The sequence below is a fragment of the Epinephelus lanceolatus genome, chromosome 22 (assembly GCF_041903045.1).
Source record: "Epinephelus lanceolatus isolate andai-2023 chromosome 22, ASM4190304v1, whole genome shotgun sequence".
Classification (NCBI taxonomy): Eukaryota; Metazoa; Chordata; class Actinopteri; order Perciformes; family Serranidae; genus Epinephelus; species Epinephelus lanceolatus.
In genome coordinates, this window is record NC_135755.1 from 29,265,131 (window position 1) to 29,290,086 (window position 24,956).

Genomic DNA, 24,956 nt, shown 5'->3' on the forward strand with positions numbered 1-24,956 from the left:
AAAATGCAGTGTAGAGGTAAGGCAGGTTATCTCTGGTTCCCTTTGGAAAATCCCCAAACGCACAGCGAGGGTCTGGCAGTCAAGGTGAGAAGCAGAGGACATCCCTCCCTCCCTCCCTCCCTCTCTGCTTCTTCCCCCTTGTGCACCCACCTGCACCCTCTCCAGCTGTTCTCATTACAGTGTGTTTGTCTGCTTTTTCGCCTCCACCCATTTGTCTGCGTGTGTGTCAAATGGTTGTTTCATGCATGTGTCTTGTCCTTTTGTGCACCATGAACATGTGCGTTTACATATGTGGCTTTGAATGTTTTTTCTCTTGCTTGCCTGTGTGTATGTGTGTGTGTGTGTGTGTGTGTGTGGTGCCATTTAGTGTGTGTATGTGTTGTCTGGATGCTCTGAGCACATCAGCCCTGGTCGAGCTCCAGCGCTCCTCAGGGCGTCCCTGTAAATGCCAGAATGTTGGCACAGATGCGGACCCTCTCCGTCTGAACTGCTAAAAACTTTGTTTTGTTCTCTGTCGGTCAGCAACTCATAGACACTCATGAGAGTTCACAAGAGCACTGAGAGGCCAAGAGGTGGAACTCAGACAGAGAAAAGACCTTTAAAACTAGCGGTATCATTGTTGTGAGGTCTGTTTGATTCACGGTGAGCTGGGAGGACTGTCAGATCTTTCAAAAATCGCTGTTCCCTGAGGAGGAATGTACCATTTTGTGAGTTGAATTTGGAACATATGTCGTTTTACTTTTAAAGCCTAAACTCCCTGTCTATCTAACATTATTTCCTTTGTTTAAAAACTGACAAAATATTTTAACATTTTAAGATGACTTTTACTAGATGATGCTCTCTCTGCTAGCTATCACAGCTAATACTAAGTATCCAGTTCTTCTGTTTATCATCACACAAACCACCTTGAGTTTCAAAGTTGAGTTAGGCAGTGTTCTCATTTAGAGTCCTTGTGGCCCAAGGGTAGAAGCTCTTCCTGAGCCTTATATACCCCTTTTCCACCAACATGGAATAGGTTCAGTTCAAGTTCCTGCATCTAATTTTGAACCATTTTAACCAAAAAATTAATTCTGGACCCAAAAAGTTGGTTCCCAGCTGGAACCAAAAAGTAGCAGGTTAACCTTAACCTGAAGTGTAAACCGTGAGGACATCAGTAGGAATGTTATATTCTACTGGTCGGAGAAAAAAAAGGATGGAAAGGGCAACTATAGAGACATTAAGTGAGAGATCTTTAGAAGAAGAGTGTCCACTGGTCTCATTAATAGTCGGTCCATGCTTCAATAAAATCAGATATCTGGCAATAAGGTAAGGTTATCAATTGCATCTACTGTCTTGCTACTTCTTTTTACTTTAATTTTGCAACACACCCTGTTGACAACAAATCCTTAATTATAATGGTTCTGCTCAAAACTGGTGGAATCCCATACTCGCTTGCTAAATAGTATAAAGATTCCAAGAGTCCTGTATGGAACTGGAAACCATTCATCTGGTACCTTTTTCCCTACCTTAGCAGGGAGAAAAGGCCGTGATCCGTGATGATTCTCTGAGCCATATTCTTGCGGCGACTAATGTAAACATCTTTTAGGCAGGGTAGAGCACCGCCTATGTCCATACAAATGAACCACTCTTTGCAGGGCCTTGCAATCCTGTTTGGTGCCGTTTCTGTATCAGGCTGTGATGTCTTGACACTGGATGGAGCAGGAGTAGAAATTCCTCAGTATCTGACGGGATATCTGCAATTTCCTCAGGTGTCTGAGGTGAAACAGTCTTTGCCTTGCCTTTCTAACAACTGAGTTAGTATTCAGTGCCCAGGTCAGGCTCTAGGTGGTGTGGACACCAAGGTACTGGAAGCTTTCCACCCTCTCCGCTGAGGACCTGTTGATGTTAAGGGGAGGGGGTTCTATCCCCTCTTCTTCCCAAAGTCCACTATCATTTTCTTAGTTTTGCTGACACTCAGGATTAGGTTGTTGTCCTGACACCTGACTTCCTTCAGCTAGGCTTTTTCATTGTAATCTGTGATCAGGCCCATCACAGCTGTGTCGTCAGAAAATTTGATAATGGTGTTGGAGTCACAAGTGGCTACACACTTGTGTATGTACAGGGAGCACAGCAGGGGACTCAAAATGCAGCCCTGGGGTGCTCCGGTGTTAAGGATGTGGGTGGAAGAGTTGTGTTTGCCTGCTTTCTTCATGTTGGTTCTGCCTGTCAAGAAGTCAATGATCTGCATCCTCAGTATGTGCATTTCCATCCCCTTGTTTTTAAGTACATTTTCAATTTGTGCATAAAACACCTGAGTTGAAACGCCAACAATTTAAAGAAATTACGAAATGTCCCAAAAAAGTTTTCATATTTGGAGGCAGTGGAAAAGTTGGCATGTAGATAAAAGGTAAATGCAGCTAGGGAAAGTGGAAACAGATTCAGTGAATAAATGACGACATACAGTCATGACTTACCCGCACTGCATAGGCCACTGCAAGCTCTCTTCATCATCTGAATGGCTTTCATCGTGTTTATGCATGCACACAGGGCTGTAACCAGAACTCTACCAAGAGTACATAGCGTTAATATTACTCTTCAGAACTTTGTTTCTATTGTCAAAAGTGTTCTTTGTTATTATACATCAATTGTTTTCCTTCGTTTGAGGTTTGACCGGTGCTCTTTTAATTACGTCAACTTGTTGTGCCCTCTTCTCCCAATGGCACCTGACTGGAGAATTAGTGCCATCTACTGCTTGTCTCGTGGAACCAACTCCCAATATTCGGACAACAGTAGTGGATGAAAAAGCACATAGATTTGCATCTTCTTAACCGAATTTTTGAAAATTTGGTTAAAAATTGCACTACATGTGGATTAAAACCAGACGACTGAGGTATTTAATCCTCTTCACCGGCAGATGGAGCTTGCTGACATATAGATCTTCAAACTGCCATTTCAGATAGTCAAATTAGTATTTTGCTCATGAGTTGGTGGAGAGTAAAGCAGAGTCGGTTAATAACTCCTTGTCCATCCAACTTAAAAGTCGAGTTTTTCTCAACCTGTGAAAACACATGTGACAAAACAATCTCATAACAACAGTTTCCTGTGCTTTATTTATGAAATTTAAATTAATATTTTAAAACTTGTACATAATCCAGCAACATCACCTCCTCAACTACTTAACTGACTTAACATTGTCTTAAAGGCCCAATCCATCACATAAATGTAAACACAAGTGTCAACAACTACTAAAATTCAAAACTGGATTAGAGCCTGCTCCTCCCAAAATGATTGACAGGCCATTAAATCACACACAACAGCTAAATTGCAGGTATTATTGTTTTCTGATGCTGTTAAAAGTTTGTTTACATCTGTCATTATTGTAAACACAGCCATAGATTTTCATGATAATCAGTTGTGATCATTATGTCAAGCTCTAAATCAAACCCAGATATAATTTATATGTATATACCTCAAATATGTTGTCAAAAAACACTGATAGGGCCTTTAGATTAGTTTGATATGAACTACAATCTTTTGCTTTTTGGGGAATTTTTCATAGCGTGCTGTCCCACAGTAATAGCAGACTCACACACAGCTACAGTGAGGATGACACGTCCCTTTTTTCAGAGTGAAGCATCTTTTGTCTGTGAAAATTCCACAAGTTTTAATGCAAGTCAACCAGAAAAATGTTGCTTTTCAAACTCAGGCATACAGACTGTTTGCTGGTGCTACTGTTGGGCTTGACTGAGTTGTTCTGAATGACAGAGGTTGTTTTTCACTTAATGGTTGTAGATGTTGATGTTTTTTAACACTTGAGCTGGCTAGGTTATCCACCCGACAATACAACGCCGGCTCGGAAATGGAAGTTTTTGTGTAGATCCTTTCTGAGTTCCCTAAGTGCTGAGTGATGGTTTCTACAAAGCATTTGAAAGAGCAGTGCTGATGATAACACAACAGAGAATGCCAGCGGGGCTACATGTTGTGCATAAATTAATAAACGATAATTACTCCTATCTTTAGACAATTATTTTGCAAGCTCCTGTGATGCTTCCTCAGCTGTTCGTCCTCAATTAAAGTTGTTTTTTTTGTCCTACTCATTTGCTCAGATAATAATCAGCTTTGCTGGTAAACAAGCTTTTGTAAGGCTAACCTTGCTCTGTGTGCTTTTAGTGCTGATTCTTATCCTTCTGACAAGAGTTGCATCTGCAGGTAAATATTTCATCATTCACTATACAGGGACGAAAACGTCCCACGTTATTTCACTGTTCTCCTCAGACAACACCCTGCATTCCCTCTGCTTCATATTCTGCTTATAGCTTTATTAAACAATCATTAAGTAACACTCACATCTGAAGTATAACATCACGTAACCTTACCTCAGATCCTCAGATGTATATTTATGATGGAGAATTCTTTACATATAATTGCATCATACACAAACTCTCCTCTTGGGCAATCAAAGCTGTTTTCCTTTGTCTTGTCAGAATCTCCTGCCTGCAGAACCATAAAAACCCACTGAAACAAGTGCCTTTTGGATGAAAGAAAAATGGCTCTCAATTCATGATCAGTCCAATATATTTTTACAACCCCAGCCATCCCTTTACATTTTGTCCCTTGCAGGATATTTTAATGACAGTTTCTTTTTTATTGGACTGTGAGATGAAGAGACAGGAGAGACGGGACAGAGACAGAGAGGCTGAAGATGTGATCTGACAGACGGTCCATTCACTGAAATGAAGTTGTGAAGCAAACTTGACCTTTTGATCTTTATCATGACAAGACCCTCAGCCCTGTGCAACAAAGACATAAAAGTGCTTGTGCAAAAGTTTTTAAATATGAAATGAGTGAATTTGGTATAAAAAAACACGTTTTTTTAACATAAATTTGGCTTTCCTTGACCAATGACTTTGTTTGAACTAAGTATTTTGATTTAGGGCTGGGCTGCCTACAGTGACCGGACTTTTTCACAGCATATTCAGAGGACATGTAGCTCGCGGGTCGTGAGGAGATGTTTACTGTGTGTGACAAAAACTTTTCAAGCGTAGGAAGACTTAGAGAGCCTTTAAGAAATTAAAATGTCTTTGTTTTTGATGAAGGCTGTATCATGATTTGTTTAGGGCTGGAAACACAAAGATTAGCCCTTGGACTTGACTTGTGACATGTTGGTCTTGACTGTGGACTTGCCCGTCCTAAAGTGGAACTTGAGTCATGATTTCATAATACAGACATTGTCCCACCTGTGCTGAATTTGATGCTTTCAGCCTAACTATCTATCCGTCTCGCTCCGTCATAATCATCGGCACTGGCCTACAAAAGCCCATTTTACTTGAATGAGGCCATCCACTCCCCAGTGTGCACTTGGTGCTGCTACAACTGTGACAAGAATGCCGGTATCGATCAGTTGTATTCGCTGATACATGTAACTGCAAACATCACATTACTGAAAGGTGTAAAAAATGTAACAAATTCCCCTTGTCATGTACAGTACAGACACATGTGAGCAAACACCGAGGCCCACTCATACATGTGCCCTATTGACGCTGTAAAATACATTTGTCCTCTGGGATGCGGTCGATAAGTGTCTTAAAGCCCCTGGATTAACCTGTGGTTGCCCGATTGCGGCATGTAAGTCGCTTTAAGTTCTTCACGCTCAGTTGTGTCACCGCGTCGCGCGTCCAATCAAAGCCTAATCCAGGTTTTTTCCCGGACTAATGCCTATTGACTTTTCACAGAGGTCTTACATTGAATCAATTCCTCAGCTGAGCGCATGGGAGGCTCAATGGTTAATGGCAGCCTGCGAACGGGGCTGAATAATGTCTTTAGGTGTCAACGGATGGAAATGACATGAGCGCATGTGTGTCATTACTGAAGAATAATCCCACTGTGCTTTCTCTGTCTCTCCTTCCCTTGCCTCTCATGTCGTCTCCATGTCATTTCTTTCTCCTCTCTCTCATTTCATCTCGTCCCCTCTCTTTCCCTCCATCCCTCTCTTCCTCTCCTCTGTCTGTGGGAGTGAGTGATGAGGGAGGCGACCGCTCCATCCGTCACTGTTGATGCTGTGAGCGTGTGTGTGTGTATGCATGTCATCTGGCGCCGGGTGGCCTCCCACTGATGTAAGAGGGATCCGTCATGTCTCTCTGTCACAACAGCAGACACGCATGAGTGGATGTACACACCCTCACACACCTAAACACACACAATCCTCTTGTCTCCTCTAAAATGATCTGTGTGTAACAGAGGATTGTGGTAAATGTAGTGTTAAAAAGCGTACCTTTTACTGACCCTAACTTGATCTGATTATGTCCATATTCTTGTTTTCCGTTTTCTTTTTTAAATCTATTTTGGAAAACACTTTGATGTAACACTTCAATTTACAAAAATATTGTGAAATCGGTAGCTTAATATCTCTCTGAAGTCAGTTAAAAAGAGCTTATTGGCCCTGGAGTTGTACGAGGCAATGAAATCATATTGCATTATTGTTTATATCCGTCTCTGCATCCTAATGCAACATGATGGGGCATTTCTGCCTAAAATATACAGAAACAACATGGAGTTTGGTGCATAAATAGCAGCACAGAAAGAAATCCGTGTGTGGATTTGTGGCTGCTCTGCGACTCAAGTGGTTTTCAGCGTGCTAAAAGAGGCCCTTTGGGGAGAGCTGAGCATTATGGAGTGGCAAGCAGACACCAGTTAATTTTGGAGCATCGACAGCAGCAGGAGCAGTGACAGGAATCCCACACTGCTTGTGTGTTTGGGGCAGCCCCTGCTGAACACAAGAGGAACTGCAACACTGATAAGAACGTCTGGATTGTCTTTAAAATGAGGGGAGTGAGCGTTATTGGACTCAAGTGACAGTTAGCTTTCACAGTTTTTATCCAGTGGACGTCAGGATCTCGTTAGATGATCTAAGTGAAGAGGTGGAAGAAGCCCTTTTTTCTCAGTTTTTGACAGAGAGGAAATGATCAGTGTGAAATCAGCCTGAAGTCTAGTCAGAGTAAACGCTGTGCAGACAGATGTGCATCTGTCCCCTGTGTGTCTGCTGTGTGAATAATGTGTCTGTATAAATGACTGCTTAATAGTGTGTTATCCTATAAAGCAGCATCACTGATGGCACCCTGAGTGTGTGTTTGTGCCTAAATACATGCATTTGGCTTCTGGCCAGGAAAAAAGTGACTGATATAATTCAAATAAGTTCTGACATATGAATTTTATAGAGGGATAGTAGATTTGTTTTTCATATATTTATAAATGTCAGATGAAAAACATAGTATACTCACAAAGGTGAGAGCGCTTGTGCAGTCATGCATGCAGGCTGCGTGTACGTCTTTCTGTTTCCCTGCTGGGGGATTCAGTCGGTGTAGCACCACGCGAAGCATTACGCTGAGTTCAAATTCATGAAATATTAAAGGTGTATTTTACAGGGGGAAATCATACATGAATGATTCTCTGAAAACATAACTGATCTGTGCTCATGTTTGTTGCTTGCAGTATCATGTTTACTGACTGGTGGTGATATTTTACTGCCTCCTAGCATGTAAGATTTAAACATGGATTTGAAAAGTGATGCATGACATTATTGTAATATTGTATTGAGTTCTGTTGTTTGAATTCAGTTTGATGGGATGGAATCAGCTCCACCCCTGTCTGGCGAGATGTTGAGTCTTTGTGTTTATTTGCTGTCAACACTGTAGACACTTACACAAGAAGACAGATGAAGACACAGCTCGGCAGAAAGACAAGCCTGATTTGAATGGCATAAAGCAAAAAGCATCTGGACTGGTTACCAATAAATATGATTACAGGGTCATGTAAAGAGAAATTGCAAAAACACAACAATTGGTTGTTTTAATGAGGAGCTACAAATATACAAAAATGTCTGTGATATTGTATTGAAACATTATTGGGCTTATTTTCTCATCTGATATTTACCTCTGACAAGGAGTGGAGAGAACCTTCAAGTAGCATGAAAAAAATACTCAAGTAAAGTGTACTTGAAGGGTAACTTTGGTATTTTTAAGCCTGGACCCTATTTCCCCATGTTTTCGTTTCTAAGTGACTAATAGAGGCAACCATTTTTGAAATTGTTCCAGTGTTGAGCAAGATTGCTGCAGCTAGCAGTAGCGAAACAGGCTGCAATGCAAACATATGACACTGTCAATTTACATCCACTAAAAGTGTTTGTTTATGCCACCGATAAGCTCAAATTATTTTCTAACAGTGTCTGACAGTTTTATGGAAAGGATGCCTAAAGTGACCGACCTTTTTGTTAAAGAGTAGGATCCTTTTTGGTTAACCAGAAAATGCCATTACCAAACCTACCAGACTTCAATTAAATAAACAATACTTTTATCGTCTTACTCACTTGTTTAGATTTAGATTTATTTATTCATAAGGACACACACATTAATCAACATTTCTGTAAATGTGCTAGTGTTAGCCAGCTGGCTGATTTTCAGCTGCAGTCCTTTGGCAAGATGTTTTGAAACCAAAGTCAATAGAAACAAGCAACAACAACAACAACAACAAAAAACTCTCAAAAAGTTTGTCTTTTCACTGTTCCACTAATCTCCAACCTTCATCATCTTCTGGTTTGGTGGAAATAAACCCTTACTACTGCCAGTTACATGTGGAACTATGCTGGGTCTAGACGTGTTTAAATTACTGTTTATTTAAATGACATCTGGTGGGTTTGGCAATAGTGATTTCAGGGTTGTTTCTGGTTCAACAGAAAGGATCTTACTCATTAGCAAAATGGTATCTCTGTAGTGATCCTTTTCATAATGTCATCAGAAACAAATGGCTCATTTATGCTCGGTGATGATGCTAAAACAGACACAGACGAAGCCTTTTGTCCGTACTCTGTGTTCATTTTGTCCGTATTTGGGTCAGTCTCCTAAAAGCTAAAAGCAAAACAGTAGTACCACTGAAGATCTTGGGGCAGCTTAACATGTTTCAGGCGAGCTGTGATCCCTCAGACACGCTGAAGTAATCAGCAATATCGTGAAAAGGCTTCTCCATCCACATGTTGTGATGTATTTAATGGCCTCATAGACCATCACCATCAATGCCACCCCCTCCTCCACTGTCGCCTTGTTTGTTGTTGTCAGAAACTTTTGACTCCACCCTCTAGTGCCTTTTACTGGATATATCTGTGCCAATGTAAAGGACCCATGGACATAAGTGGGCAGTGACAGTCACAGCATTTGGAATGATCTATTTTTATACATAAAAGGAGCATCAATGAGCCTTAATAATAATAACAATCTGAGCCTGTCAGTGGCCAAAACGAAGCATTATTAGTGGTTGTAAAGTGATGGGATGAACATGGCTCGAGTCAGTTTTGCTGCTGGCTGCAGCCCTCTTGCTCAGTACAGGACCAATTAGAAACTTGTTGTTCTCATTAGTCACACAAAAACATGAGAGAATAGAGTCCAAGTTACTGCTTAAGTAAGTATTTGAGTTCCACAGCTGCACCACTGATCCTTGCATTGTGACCTTTTGTGAAAACACACAAAACCGTGCCCTTTGCCATGCATGGACTACTCTAGTAGGGAGCCGTGTAAACAGCCTCCCAAAGTTTAGTCTTTAATCAGAAAGTCAGACTTTGCCTGGTGGTAGAAATCCAGCCTCTATCTTCCCCCTGTAGGTCTCCCAGGAAGATAAAGGCTAATCGAAAAGACCTCCTTTGCACAAGGCTGGTCGTGGATTGGTAATGATACAGCCTCCACACACACACTCATTTACACACCCTACACATTCCTCATATGGCCAGTTTAGTTCAAGTAATTAATCAATTAATGAACTTGAGCACGTCTGCCTGGGTGTGTGATGATCAGGCTTTACAAAGCAGGCTTTAATCCTGTAAAGTTCCCCCCCGAACCCACACACACACAGACTGCATAGAAGATGAGACGCAACATACTGCAGTGCAAACACGGTTAATGATAGCAATCTGATTACACCTTCCAAGAGACTCCAGACCTTTTGGATTTCGCTCGGTGCTATTAGAGCTAAGCTAATGGGTGGGTGAGGAAATGAATGGCTGCCTAAGTGAATGGATGTGTAATTAAAGAATGGGCGATACAGTCAATGTAATTAGCTTGTTTATGTGCGGTACAATGGATATAGGCAGACGTTAAGGCCCCGTGCCTGCGGTGGCAGCAGACAAGCAGAGAGAAAAGAGAGATAGAAGACGGAGAGCAGGAGGAGGAGGAGAGGGTGAGGAGGGTGAGTGAGAAATGAATGAGCGCAAGAGAGAGAGAGGGAGTAAACTCCTTATTCAGGCCTTTTCTGCTCACCCGTCACATCAAGGCTCCAAATCAATCCTGCAAATTGGTTTGTTCCTCAACAAGGTTACCAGATGACGGAGGGATGGGGGGAATGAAGTGGAGAAGGAGAGGCGGAATATGAGATAGAAAGGGAATATGTGAGAGCTGTAACGAGGGGGAGATGGAGGGAGGAAGGTGGGGGGGGATGTCCCGCTGTTGACATATTGTCTAATGCAGAGCTATGTGTGTGTGTGCTTGTCAGTGTGAGAGGGCTGAAGGCCGACAGTTAAACCACAGAGGGGGTGAAGGATCCGGGTGATTGTTGTTTGTTACAGGTAAACCGACTCTGCTGAGTTATGGCATCCCAGCTCACAAACCACTTTGTTCATGTGGCAAACAGGCGTGTGCACATGTTGGGATGAGTTTGTGTGTGTGTGTGTGTGCATGTGTGTGTGTGTGTGTGTGTGTTGTTGATGCACCCATAGATGCTCCTGTAACCCTGTCACAATGAAATGTGGGGCCCATTTCCTCCCATTCCCAGCTGAGTCCAGCGGAATTGGAGAGTAAATATATAAATAATAGAACAGATAAAAAATGGCAGCCACGCCAAATATGTTATTCTTCTCTTCTGACCCAATGTGTGTGTTTCCCCGTGTGTGTCTTTCAGGAACACTTCACGCCCGAGTGTAAGTTTAAGGAGTGTGTGTTTGAGAACTACTACGTCACCTACTCGTCCATCCTGTACAGACAGACCCAGTCAGGACGGGCGTGGTATATCGGCATCAACCGAGATGGACAGGTCATGAAAGGGAACCGTGTCAAGAAGACAAAGGGAGCTGCGCACTTCCTGCCCAAACTCATTGAAGGTACAACAGATTAATATATACTGCACAAGGTGTTCCAGAGGCAGTGACCAGTGAGGGTTATCCTGCAAGATGCTCACTGCTTTTATTTTGTCACTGTCTTTGGTGGTCAGTGCTTGTTGCCAGTCCCTGTACTGTGTATTCAGTGAGGCTGTGATGGTTTGTGTATTTGAGACAAATGGTCACGGTATGGTGCGTGCAGCCACACACAGTACATGGGAAGTACGAGTGCAGAACCAAAGTTCCCAAGCTAATGAAGTTTAGCTGTACACCGTGAGCAGCATGCGCTAAAGTTAGCACAACAAGATGATTGACGTGCGAGTCGGTCACACTATGGTGAGCACAAAATAAAACAGCATAGCTGGAAGACCCACATGCAGGTTCCTTGTCAGCTACAAAAGCAACAGAGAGTGTTGTGTACAAGACGAGACGATGTGTTGGCATTGCTCTAAAGTTGCAGGGTATTTGAATGAAAACACATCCAACATGCTAACTCACCTTCGACGACATCCCCCAGATGGGCTGATGACCGGGACCAGGACAGAACAACCCGTATTTTGTATTTTCAGTTTCATAGCATAAGAGATGCGTTTAAGTTTTGGAGCCTGTTGTGACCTGTTGCCTTTTGGTAAAACGTTTGTTCAGTGTTCATGTGTTATACATAGGTTTTGAAAAGTTACTTATTTGTGTAATAAAAAAAAAGTTTATCAAAGTTCCCTGTAGGCAAAATGTTACCTCAGTCCCAGTACCAAACTTGTACCAAACTGTGACTTCTATACGGCGATATGATACAAACCAAGACTTCTGTGTACCGTAACACCCTAGTGTCCAGTGCAAAATTATCTTTGACCTTAAATTTCCTGGGGGAGAAGTTTAAGTTTGAGGGACCACTCTTTTCTTTACCTGGTCATCTGTTCAAGTATCAAAGGTCAGTCTTGACCTTAAAAACAGTAATTGGGAATTTTAGTTTGAGTAAATTTTGAAGCCACCTGAAGCCGTTGTGCAACTAACAGTACTTAACAACGAAACAGACAAGAGAGGGATTCAAAAATTTAAATTTCTTTTGTTTCCTAATAAATATGACATGCTGTACAATGTTTCGTTATTTAACATATATTGATCTTAACTGTTAGATGTTTACAGAAGGGCAGTCAAGTAATTCATTTTTTATAATTGTGATTAATCAGTGTTAATTGCATGTGTAATATTCCATCATTTTACATTTAAAAACTGTTTTAAAAAAACATATTAACAAGGTAAAACAACTTTTACCAGAGTGTCTTGATTGGGAACCAAATGAATGCAAGAAATTTACTTTATGATCTTGGTCAGTGTCAATATGGTGTGCAGTTACTCCGAGATAATTTTGGTTACTCTTTAATGCCACTTACCCCTTGTTATTGGGACAGCATTTGCACTATTCAGAAGTTCAAGTTTAGTGGCTTTCTCAGATGTATTCAGGTCCTGTATACATGAAACTGTTGTTCCCTGCAATGGAAAGGCGTATGACTGCTTTCACCATGCCAACCTGAGGACGTCTCTTAATGTCCTTTTTAATTTCTTTGATTTAGTTTCAGATCTGTGGTGATTCATACGCTCCAGAATAGTCCTTTGCCAGCTTTGGCAATGTGGTAGCCCACTGACATCAGTCTGATTAGCTGCGCCTGTATGCTCAGCTCGTAGGTGGTAGCTCAAAGTCAAAGTACTTTGCTGATATATTAATTCTAACTGACACAAGATGCATTTTACTTTTGACTTGTCACCTGAGCCATCTGGGCTCAGCCATTCCAAAGCACAGTGGTGTCGTTATTTTTCATCTCTGTGGCAGCAGGAAGCCACTGTGGCGGCTGAACTACAAGTAAGGGTGCACCAAAGAGACAAAATAGCAATGATTAAAAAAAAAAAAACCATGTTATGATCCGACCTTAATCGCATTGCAAATAACGTGCTAATGCTGACAACCCTAATTTACAGTTAAATAAATAATATGGTCACCTACAGAATGCAACTTATTTACCAGTAGAAACATTGTACAGTTAATGATGTTACATTAGGTTAGGTTAGTTATTTACTTTAAATGCATCCCTTCTGTGCCTTAAGTGTGCACATCTAATTCTATACTTAAAGGAATTGTAGGAAAGTAGATGTAGTGGAAAAAGCTGAGGGATAATATCTCTCTCAAACCTTTATTTTAACCAGCCAGGTAATGGTGTGAAGTTAAAGCTGCACTGAGTCTTTTGTTTGGCCGCTGGATGACGGTGAAAAGGCTGTAAACATAACGCCACACTGACAAACAAAGTAAACATGCAGTAACTTCTTAGTTGAGCTGAGGTGAAAAGTAGACTTGGTGATGAGTCATGCTTTCGTCACGATGATTGACCCCTCTTACATTATGCAGCTTTAAAATAAAGGTTTGGGAGTAATCCATTGTCAATATTCTCTCTGTTTTCTTTCCTGCATTATTTTGTCCCCAGTTTCCCTATCTATGTTGAATGTGTCTTACATTTTAAATAAATAAGGTCATGTTCACATTGTTTTTGGGAAACTTTCAGATTTTCTACCAGTTCTGTGTAATCGCAGTGTGTGCGAAAGTTTACTGCCAAATGGGGGGGGGGGGGGGGGGGGGGGGGTGTTCCAGTTACTAGTGGAAAGGGGGCAAGCAAAACATCTTTTGCACAAACTGCATAAAGTGTGATGACAGAGCTGGTTGAAAACCTGCAAAGTTTCTCTTTAAAACTACTGTACTGTATTATATGTACAACTTGGTAGTTTCAAAAGAGAAACAATGGCTGACCGAACCCTTCGGGTGAAGTCCTGCATCTATACTATCTTTGTCTCTACCCAGTCCTAACTATTTGCAACCTTCTCCCTCCCCAGTGGCCATGTACCGGGAGCCCTCTCTACACGATGTTGCTGAGCAGAGTCCGCCCAGGAAAACGCCTAAGACCTCCAGTGACTCACCCGTGCTCCAGAATGGCAAGAAGGACCCTCAATCCAAAACCAAAACCTCCACCTCCTAGCGCTCAGAGACACAGGTGGGAGAGGAGGGGTGGAGGACACGGGGCACTGGGCACCAGCGGAACACCTGAACAGGGTAGTTAGGGCTACCCCCCCGCCTGCAACACTGACCCCACCAGAACTTTGCGTACCACAATGCACTGGTGTTAAGTTGAAGAAAAAGGTCCGGGCAGAGTGGAGCTGGCCAGTGGGAAGCCCCTTTTACCCTTCACAGACCCCCATCCACACCAGCCCTCCACCTTCTTATTAGATAACCTCTGTGATTATCAAAGCCTGGGATATAAAAGCAATAACTCCATGACGAGGTGAACAGTCACCTAGCATCGTATAGCATGTCACCACAGCGTGTTTAACCTGCTGGAAGGAATTCCCACACACACTCTCTAGCCATCAACAGTGACATCCTTCCAGTCAACCAAATATTCAAGCAAAGTCTTCCTGGTTTTACCACAAAGGGTGCAACGGTCAAATGGGTCCCTCTGCAGCACATACTTTACAAATGGGTTGTGTTCTCATTTCCCCACAGGGTTCCATGCTAATGTTAGCCTGACACAGAGCCATGCTAATGTGAGGCTGTCACAGAGACCCTTGCAGACTTTTGTTCTGCAGCCATCTGCTCGGTCCACATCTTCTGCGTGTGTCAGCGACTTTGTGAGATGGCCTGGATACTTGTCAGCCCTGTTTGTGTGTATGTGTGTGTGAGAGAGTGTGTGTGTGTTCCCTTCTTCCATTCACCTTTGGTGCGATTTGATTAGTTTGTGACATGGACTCAATTTTCCACTCCGCGGCACAAGAAAACCCCTCCCGTCCTCTCCGGCTCTGTTAATGGAATCTGGGGCTGATCAGAATCTTTCGACCCTTAAACGAGGGGCCAAGAGCTCTCTCGACACACCGCATAACCACGCACACACTCATTATTACACTGACATTTACACACGAGCAGAGGTGTGTGCACACACTTTAGCACCCTGATATCCATGAGCGACGACCGCGGAAAATGATCTCACGACATAACACACTTAACACAATGACATGCATTAACACACACTCACAAATGCACACACACATACTGATGTGGTGGTGGTGAGTGTGTGTGCGGGTTCTGGGAGATGATGAGGATATCATCAGTGAGATGGGGTACTGATGGAGCCTGACTGTGTATCTTGTGATTGCACTGCAATAGCTTTTTTCACTGTGGCTGGCCATGCATTGCACAAACCCCCAAGGCCCACACTATCTATGGACCCTGTATCACACTATGTGGCATTCTTGTCTCAAAACACAGTAAAAAAAAAAAAAAAAAAAGTGTTTTTATTTAATAATTGCATCCAAATTTGTACACCAATTTATGTCGAATGAAGAAAATACTTTTGTGCACCCCATGCCAGAAATATTCTGTGTACTGTACGTACAGCTGTTTTTTCAGGTGGCACTTCACCCATTTTAGTCACCCAAAGTCATTGGGAGTAGTGCCGAGCCTGTAAAAATAGTTGCATAGTGTCTTCTGTGGCTGTGGGGGAGCTTTGTCTACAGCTATGTCTGAGAAAATGACTCCAGTGACATCATTTGAGCAATCTTTGGTTTGGATTGGAGACGGTACCACAAAGGCCTAAAAGTGAGAGCCAAACCTTGGCTGTACTGGCACCTTTAAGACACAAGCTAACTTAAAGCCACCAGTTGGTCACCCAAAGCTATATTGTTGCTCAGTTTAATTCATTACAGACTAGTGATGCACATGTCAACCCACAAACCACAGGTCGGGCGGTTCGGCGGTTAAGTTTTTAAAAAAATATAGAGGGTTTCGGTGGGGTGGGTCATTCAGTTACGAAGCAGCATTCTGAGTAAGTTATTAATAACTTACAGAACTGTTGTGCAACAGTTCACCTTCCACCTACTCTTCCCCTCTCTATGTCTCTCTCACACAGCAAGCCGCTTTCTCATTGGTGTTGCTGTGCTCAAGCTTTCCATTATTCAGGTTTTGACCAGAAAAATCCATTTAAGTCCAACATTTTGAAATCTCTTCGGTCATAATGTCCGGTAAAAGCGTTTCCCTTGTGACAATAAGTAGGCTGAACACTGTTTCCTAATAGCAATCAAGCATCTCTCTGTCCGCACTGAATCCATTAAATATGCACTTCTGTAACATCATGGAAACAAACCACACAGGATATTAGCTGTAGGCTCAAGATAGTACTTAAGACGTAACCGCTTTAAAGAAGTGTGCTTGCTGTCTTCCTATGTTTGCCCTTTTTAAACAGAGAACAAGATTTATATTGACAAATTTGTTGAAAATGACAACATAGCCAACAGTAAGCAGTTATAAGTGGAGTGGACTCTGCGAAGAATGTCTGCAGCCATTCGGGCTTCCATAGTCGAGTGCACTTCCGCCTTGTAGTTTCCTGTAATAATGTCTGTGAAAAATCCCTGCGATGTGAAAAATACATGCCGAGCCATCTTTTGTGTGAGATTTTGGTGTATTATGCTAGCAGCTAACATAGCATTGAGTTGCTGGTATCAAGCAGGAATAAGGAGGCTACAGAAGTCTGGTAACCTTGCTTCTTTCTGACTCTACTTCCACAGATCTTGTTTCATTTTCAGACTTGTAGTTTTCAGCCTCAACTGTTGACTCTGACTCATGTGACATCACTTGAGGCAATTTTTCAGATTTAACACAGTTCCCCCAAGTGCCACTAAAGGGTGTACTTTTTTTTAACATATGCTGTAGTACTCCCAAACACCTGTAAAAAGGTTTTTGTTTGTTTGTTTTGTTTGTTTGTTTTAAAACAGACACTTCTAATGATTTAACACAAAATATGTGAGATCATCGAAGTTCCCATTTCAAATACCATTTGAAAATAACCAAACCTGAACCCAAAACTTTATGCAACAAAATGGTTTGGGAGCCAGAACAATAAAAAATGAGGTGTTTACCAGACAAGAAAGATCTTATGAAAGATGCCACCACAATGCATTATGGGGAGTGTAGGATCCAGTGATGTTTTTGGAGCTTGATCTGTAGTAAAGACTAAAAGTCAAGATATCTCAGCCTCTGCTGCTTCAGTTTTGACCATTCTTTTTTTTAACTGTCTCTTTCAAGTCCCCCAACCTCATGGAAGCGCAATACCAAATCACTGGCGTGGCCCTTTAAGTCTTCATTTACTCATGGGCCAGTCAATAAAGCTCTGTTCATGGCATGTAACAACACCATGCTTCACCTGAAACACTTGTTCATTCAAATTTTCCTTAATCTGTTTCCTAATGTGTTCAAATGAATTACCGTAAATCTCTCCTGGAGACTTTGGTTATGATGCAAAGGAATTCAAGCCTTCTTTTTCTTGTCATTTCACTATAATATTATGACTGTTTTGTTAGGCGGAAAAATCAAACACCAAAGTCATATAAATAATGCAGTTGATAATTTGGTTAGATAGTGATGGATAGTGATTCTAAAAAAGAAGATGGAACGATAGATGTGTTACATTTACTTTGATCACATTTCTTTCAGTGTTTATTCAGTAGACTCTCTTGGTAAAGAATCTTACTATTTGAAATATTTCACTATGCTTGTTCGGGAGACCTTGTCTTGTGTGTTTCCATTTGTTCTTTCCATTCAACACGAAAAGCAATCATTTTTCATATCAAACTTCCTTGGTACAATATGCCAGGCAGGGTAATTGTTTCTGCCTAATGTTTATGTATTGTGGGAAGCGAGGGAGTCCTATGTTTTCGGGAGGTAGAGGCGAGGTTAGATTGATGATCAGGGCTCGGAGAGAGGGATCGACCAAAGAAAAGAAAATGGAGAAGGAGAGAGATTTTTAGGGCAAACAATTTGGGGTGATGAGCGGAAGAAAAGGAGTTTTAAGAGGGAATTATGGTAATGTGGACGGCATTCCCTGAGCACACGCACACACACACATTTACACACACTTCTCATTTCATGCATAATCCTCCACTCCCCTGTAACCTGTGGTTGTAAATAATAATAGCTGATAACCCGTGCAGAATAGAGGCGAGCTGCTGAGCAAATTAATCTGCTACCTGAGAGATGAGGCAAACTTTACCTCTGTTTTCCCGGGGAGAGAAAGAGAACAGATTAGTTTACAGGAGAACGAAAATAGGTGGTTTGAGACGAGGGAAAGGAAAGGAGACGGAGAAAAAGAGATTTAACAAATAAACTATAAGAAGGAACAAAGAAAAGAAAACTGAAGCTATACTTATATTTTTTCTGATTTACTGAACACAAGCTACTGTTAAAACCTCACTTACACACTCAAGACCTTAATTAAACTGTTAAATAGACCCTCAGGTCGGCGTGTCCGACCAGTCACCCCCTATGGATCACTAAATCCAGAACACAATGTTTGAGTATTATTCGCTAAGTAATTACACGACTGTTTAATTAAATGAGGCTCCTGCCCACTAGAATAGAATTAAGACTGTGTGGGGCTAGATAGAGAGATACTTTTAGATAGGAGAGGAGGAATTCAGCAAATAGATATAGCCATGACTTCTGTGATAACTACTACTGTATGTTTTAAGGGCTGGGAAATCTATGTTGCAATATTTTCTTACCTATGTGTCATGTTTGTTTTCAGATATTGAATTAAATGAAAAACATCTGTCAGAGTTAAGGGCTAAAAACTTTAGTTCAAGCAATTACCATGGAAAAAATGAAGAACAGTAATGTCTGCTGTAGATTAAGTTCAGATTAGAGACATAGACATGGGTCAGTCATGCTCATAAGCCTGCATTACACACTGGAGATATAGGGCAAGGAGGGTCTAATGAAAGATGAGCTGCATTATGGGAAATGTAGGATGTAACATTTTTTAGAACTTGACCTATACATGACTAGGCCTGTCATGATAATTACTTTTGTTCGACGATATATATTCTCCATAAAATAATGTAAATTTGAGACCATTTCATTAGCGTGATACAATAATTTAATAGCATAATAATGCAAGTTCACTTTGTCAAAGGGGTATGGACTTTAAATTCCTAAGAATATTTAGACATTGGAATTGGAATATGAAAAAATATGTATATTTATTTACAAAACAGTAAGTACCGTAAAACTTCTATAAGTAGCCTGGGCTATTATTTGCTTAAATCACTGTAATCAACAGGTCTTTATATGGGACAGGCGTCTTTTTGATCCGAGGACCCTTACAGACTAAAGGAATGTGAATAACTTACAGGGAAATCAAAGAATTGACACACAGTTTAAGGTAGCCAACAACCCGAAGAACTTACATTAAAAAAAGAAATGAACTGCTTCGCAAGCAGACCAGGCCTCTAATTGAGACGGACGTTTATTTGTAAAAATGTGTAGCCACACCGGGCTAGTAAAAGAGACTGGGTGTTAAATTGGGACTAGGCTTTTAATTGAAGTTTTACAGTAACACTTGTTAATATTTACAAGAAAGTACATTTAAAATTATAGTACTGTTCAAGGAGTAGTTCAAAATAATGCAGTTTGAGAGTTAATATGAATTCGGCTAGCAAAACCAAAACCAAGTGATGCGTCTTGTGACCAATAGACAAGCTCAGTGAAGCTCACACTGCGGTTACCTCCATAATTCGGCCTGTGTGCTGCAGTCAGCTACTGGAGATTGACAGTCTAGGTGTCAGGCAGTTTGCTGGTGGGTTTACAGAGTAGAGGATGAAGTTGTTCGAGGGTAAAACAACAAACAACTGACTTTTTGGCTTGTTGCCAGGGTTTGGCTAGCTAACAACTATCAGGACTGCGCCTCCTCCACTTGAAAATCGGAGCTGCAGGCTACGGGTAAGCTACACTGTGGCATCTTTAAAGTGTTGTTTTATTTTTCTTCAGACTGGTCAGGAAAACCCTGCTGTTTTTTTCTAGCATCATGTTGACTAACGTGGATGACATTTTTATGTAAATACACAGGCAATATTGAGGCAGGCAAAATGATGGTCATGTACATATATGGTGCAATAAGCTGATAATGTAATTATCGTGACAGGCCTATATACAACTAGAAGTCAGTGACCATTGTTTTTTAAACCTGCATCTGGTGAGTCCCGCAACTTTATGGAAGTGCAGCACTATATTGCTTGAAGAGCCCCTTTAACCCTCAAAATAAATGCAGTATTATTTTCTGTTGATGCATATATGCCTCTACAAATGCAAAAAAAAAAAAAAAGAATAATGGCGCATAATGGCATTTCTAGACGAGAGGATTCAGACTTTATTAGTTTGAGATATTCGTAGGGCTACAATCATCTCATTTCCTGCCTCAGACTCTGCATTAAAGTGACTTTTAAAGCAACGAGAGCCAAGATTTTATTAAACCAAGCCATCGGATCTCATGACTGAGCGCCAGTCAACACTAACATCTAGTGAGTGACAGATTCCTATCTCAGTTTGCTGAGATATTCACAGTGTGTGTGAATCCATTACAGATGATCCATCGGCCACTTACAGTTGCATCAATCACGAGTATCATTTTGCCGCCGCAGAATATGCAGATAGATTATCTTTTTATTCCAGTTTTATTTGAATACTCATCCTCAAGCTGTTCAGCAAGATTGACTATTTTACGTTAGCGCTCATACTTTTTTGAGCAGTCTGACAAATAGTCTTCTATTTTTTCATTCACATCTGTAATATTGTAAATGTATTATTTTGCAGATGCTGTCTTTTGTAATCAGATTCATGCTGTTAGATGTTACCTGTTAGTGGAGCGTTATTAATATATTTGGGGAAGCAGGTGGGGGCAAAGATTTTAAAAGAGGAAGTGTGAAAATGTGATTTCACTTTGCAGGAAGGTAGATAACAAACTTGTTTATTGCTGTTGAAAGTGTGCATGCGTGTGCGTGTGTGTGTGTGTGTGTGTGTGTGTGTGTGTGTGTTTATCACTGACGTGTGTTTTGCAGCATTCACACTCACCCATTTGTCTCTGCTGTGAATCCTTTGTTGTGAAGCCCCAAATCAGCTTCTCTGTTCCAGCCTGTCTGCTCCTCCGGCCTTCGGGCTTCACTTCAAACAGTTCCGTGTGAATTACAGGATGTAAAGATTGCCATTTATCTCGGTGGCCGTCTATGTGAGCACATGTTTGATTAGTGAAACCCCTTACCTTCCCCCCGTGGCTTAATTTACTGCTTTTAACTCACTGATAAATGTCTTTGGATTCAGCTCTTAACTGTTTAATATTGGCCCTCGGCTTTGCTATTTCTTTGGAGCATATATGAAAAAAAAGATGGGAGAGGTGTGCATGTGTGCGCATGGATATCAGAGGGGGGTTAAATGATGTATATCTGATTCAGCTGCACGCTTCGCACATCACACAAACACACACACCTCTCTCCCCGGGGGACTCCCCTCCCTCCCATTTCTCCCAAGTCAGGGCCCTCCCTGCTTACTGAGCGAATTACAACTGCAGCGAGGGTCATCCGGGGTTGTGAAGGACTCAGAGAGAGAAGAGAGAGAGGCATGTGTCACGTATTGTAGTGTAGCTAACTCGTGCCCTCGCAGCCTCCCTTTGAAGTTTCACTTCCTCTCCGATCCCTTCTTTTTTTGCAAACACAACTTCCCTTTAACCTGGCGGCGGTATGTGTGTGCATGTGCGTGTGAATGCTGGTGTGTGTTTTCTAGATCTCACTCATCAGCTTTGGTGTTTGTGTGTAATCGTTTTGTAACCGTGATTGAATATCTCTGTGTGTCCAATATATGTGAGGGAATAAAGTACAGGCAGAGAGAAAGGGAGGGAGGAAAATAGAGGATAAATCAGAGGCCAAATCAATGAGTACGAGTCCTTGGGCAGAAAGCAATAAACTCCATTAACAAGGTGCAGGCACATTATCTGGGAGGGTGTGAAAAAAAGGGATTAATATTGATATAGAAACCAACTGCGTGTTTTATTAGAGCTTTTATTTTTCTAACACTTTGCCCTTTTTGTGAGCTGGGTTGCTGTTAAAGTGTGCGTGCGTTACTTTGAGGTGGAGTCCCTTCACCACATCTGCAATGCAGCAGAAAACACAAAAAAAAGAGAGGGAGGAAGAGAGAGGCTCACGTGACAAAAGAGTGACGCCGTCCTCGGACAGATTTTCTCACTCTCTCTGTTTTTTTCCCCCCAGCTGCTTCATAAAAAGTGCTTTTATACTGGAATCCAGAGGCTGAACACTTCATGTCACATCCTGTGTAGTGGTTACCATCGCGTTAAGTTCATATATAAAAAGAAAATCGGTCTGTGTTTTTAAAAGCACACCCACAGTCCCTGGACACATCTGCATTGCACACACACATTGCACCCTGCACCAAGCCGGCACAGATGTGGCTAACTGGGGGTGACCTTTACAAACACATCATGGAGGGACTTCACCTCTTACAAGCTAATGCACCAACTATGTTTAAGTGGTGACTTTACATTGTAAACGATGCTGAAATGTTTTTTTCAAGTGTTTGGATTGTGTTTTGGGTGTTTCTCAGTGGAAGTCCTGTGACTTGTGATGAAAAGAAACTCTGAGTATTGGTATGAATCCTTGTTGGTATGTCCATGTGTTGATTTGATGTGTTTATTTTGCTGTTTAAATGCATATCCATGTCTGTTCTGTCATACTAAGGGATGTTGAGCTCAATCTACAAAGAGAGTAACACTGAAGTATGCCATGGCTGTAGGGTCTTAAACCTCCCGATCCCCCCCCCCCCCCCACAGTCCTCCAGCACTCACCTGTCAATCAAAGACCGACTGACTGACCTCTGACCTTTGATCTCTTATCGGGATTTGTAATTGGCTCACTGGCAGCGCGTGGACTGCTCATTCACCGCCTGTCTCTCCCTCAAACACACGCATACACACAAACACGTCTTCTACCTGTGTGTGCGATTCCGTGATCGATCCTTGAGGGATTTTTTCGAGTCTTTTTTTTTTCTTTGTACTGCATGGACGATCCGAGTTATTGTGACAAAGTCTTCCAGAAAAGATTTTAAGGAAAACCCACCATAATCTTACTTTCCTTCTTGTCTTCCAAATGCAAAAAGAGTGCTTCAGTCTTCCAGCTATCAAAGCCACAATGACACTATTTTTGTATACAAACGGGGCAAAAAAATATATCTATATATCTCTATATATAAATATATCCATGCAAATGTGGCTGGGGTGCAGTAACTCCCCCTGTTGCTGGCAAGGTGGAATAACAACAACAACTACTATACGCCATCCAAACCCATGGATCACCTGGAGAAAAGAGCGGGAGAGGGACGACGGAGAGGCGTGGGACTTGCAGTTTGAAACTTCTGGGTTGAGGATCACAGACAGGCGGGACTACAAGCATGCATGCGCCAATCATTTACTGGACACCTTCAAAGAAACAGTCTTTACCCAATATTTACTCTTTAACCCCTTTAACCCCTTAACCCCCCATCCTCAACACTCTATTATCCCAAACCCTTGTCTCTGCATTTGCAATATGATCTGTATTTATTTCTATAATAACTTACACAAAGTCAAGGGAGACGTATTATTGGATATAATTGAATAAAACAAACTAATATATTTGTATGATTGTAACGCTGGTCTGCTGGTGTTTTGATTTCATTCCTGTGACATACAATGTACATTTCATATACCATATGGTATATAGTATAGTATATTCAGTTTGTCAGGTGTATTTAAAGTTGGACTCTGTGGGGTCCCCATCAAACAAAATCAACACAAATGTGACGTAAGGATTTTCTGGCAAGTTCTGGAATTACAAGGCGCATCTTTGTTCTAAAATTTCCAAGCTGATTTTTTTTACCTTTATTTGTGATTTTTATTGGATATAATGATATTCTCGAAAAGCAGGAGTCTCAGAATTCAATAATATGTGCATTATGTCTTTGTTTTCAGATCCGAGTTCTATCTCCAAGAAGAATTGCAATTATGACAACCAGGCACTATGAGTTTTAAAGTACCTTACAGAAGCACTATATGGCATTCAGAACATTAATTTAGCAGCAAACAGCTATTTGCTATGTGAACATATAGTGTAGTAACCGCATCCTGAGCAGAGAATGAAGCCAGGTTCGTTCTGTGTTTGTTGTAATCAGAGCTTCTCTGTTTTTTGTTTTGGTAGACTGTCCAGCCATGCAGGCTGGCTGCTCTAGACTGTGCTCATATGCTGCCTCTGGTGGCATGACTACGTCGTCACAGCAGCATAATGCCCACCCTCTGATTCCTCTGTTTGCACTGTTGCCATGTTAGCAATGTTCATGCTGTTAGCACCGTTAGCTGCTAGCGCCAGCTCCGTCACCTCCATGTTGAGAGCCGTATGCAGACAATCCCCGCCCAAACTCTGAATCATAGATGTGCTTTGAATCTCATGTAGCGCTCATATACAGTAAATGCTTCCATGAGCTGTGGCCAAACAACAATTAACTTCCTGTTTTTCAGAGCACAGGCACACACCTGTCCCTCTCACTTAACGCAGTATCTACCTCACGTCTTATTCTCTGCGCCTCTCCTTAAACTTTCCCAGTGTAGGTGCACCTTACAGTTTGAAAACCTCTCATCTGGAGCAAAGAAAAAGATACCACATTGTTGGCTTTAGTTTTAGATGCTTTTAGTTGCTAAACATGAAGTCACATGCACTGCCAGATACTCAGTTCTGATGACTGTCATTCTGTGTAGATGCGCAAGAGAAACTCTTATTCCAGTGACTGAATTTTTGCAGCACTTTGTTTTTTTTCATTTAACAAAGTATAACAAAGAGATCTCAAAAATGATTGTTGTTAGTCAAGAGTCCATCAGGATCTTAAATGTCATGAATAATGACCGAGCAATTGGTTTCTATTATTCACTTTTCAATTTCAGGAACATTG

At 41.5% G+C, this 24,956-nt stretch overlaps 1 protein-coding gene across 3 annotated transcripts in view; it reads left to right on the forward strand.

Moving 5' to 3' along the window:
* The window catches only part of fgf11a (fibroblast growth factor 11a), a 146,214-nt gene extending 122,550 nt beyond the window's left edge, over nucleotides 1–23,664 (forward strand). For all 3 annotated transcript variants that reach the window (XM_078164234.1, XM_078164233.1, XM_033609778.2), the window contains 2 exons: nucleotides 10,915–11,113; nucleotides 13,988–23,664. In XM_078164234.1, coding sequence (XP_078020360.1) covers nucleotides 10,915–11,113; nucleotides 13,988–14,130 — 342 coding nt within the window. In that variant the 3' untranslated portion in view covers nucleotides 14,131–23,664. The remainder of the gene's footprint in view (nucleotides 1–10,914; nucleotides 11,114–13,987) is intronic.
* Nucleotides 23,665–24,956: the final 1,292 nt, after the last annotated feature.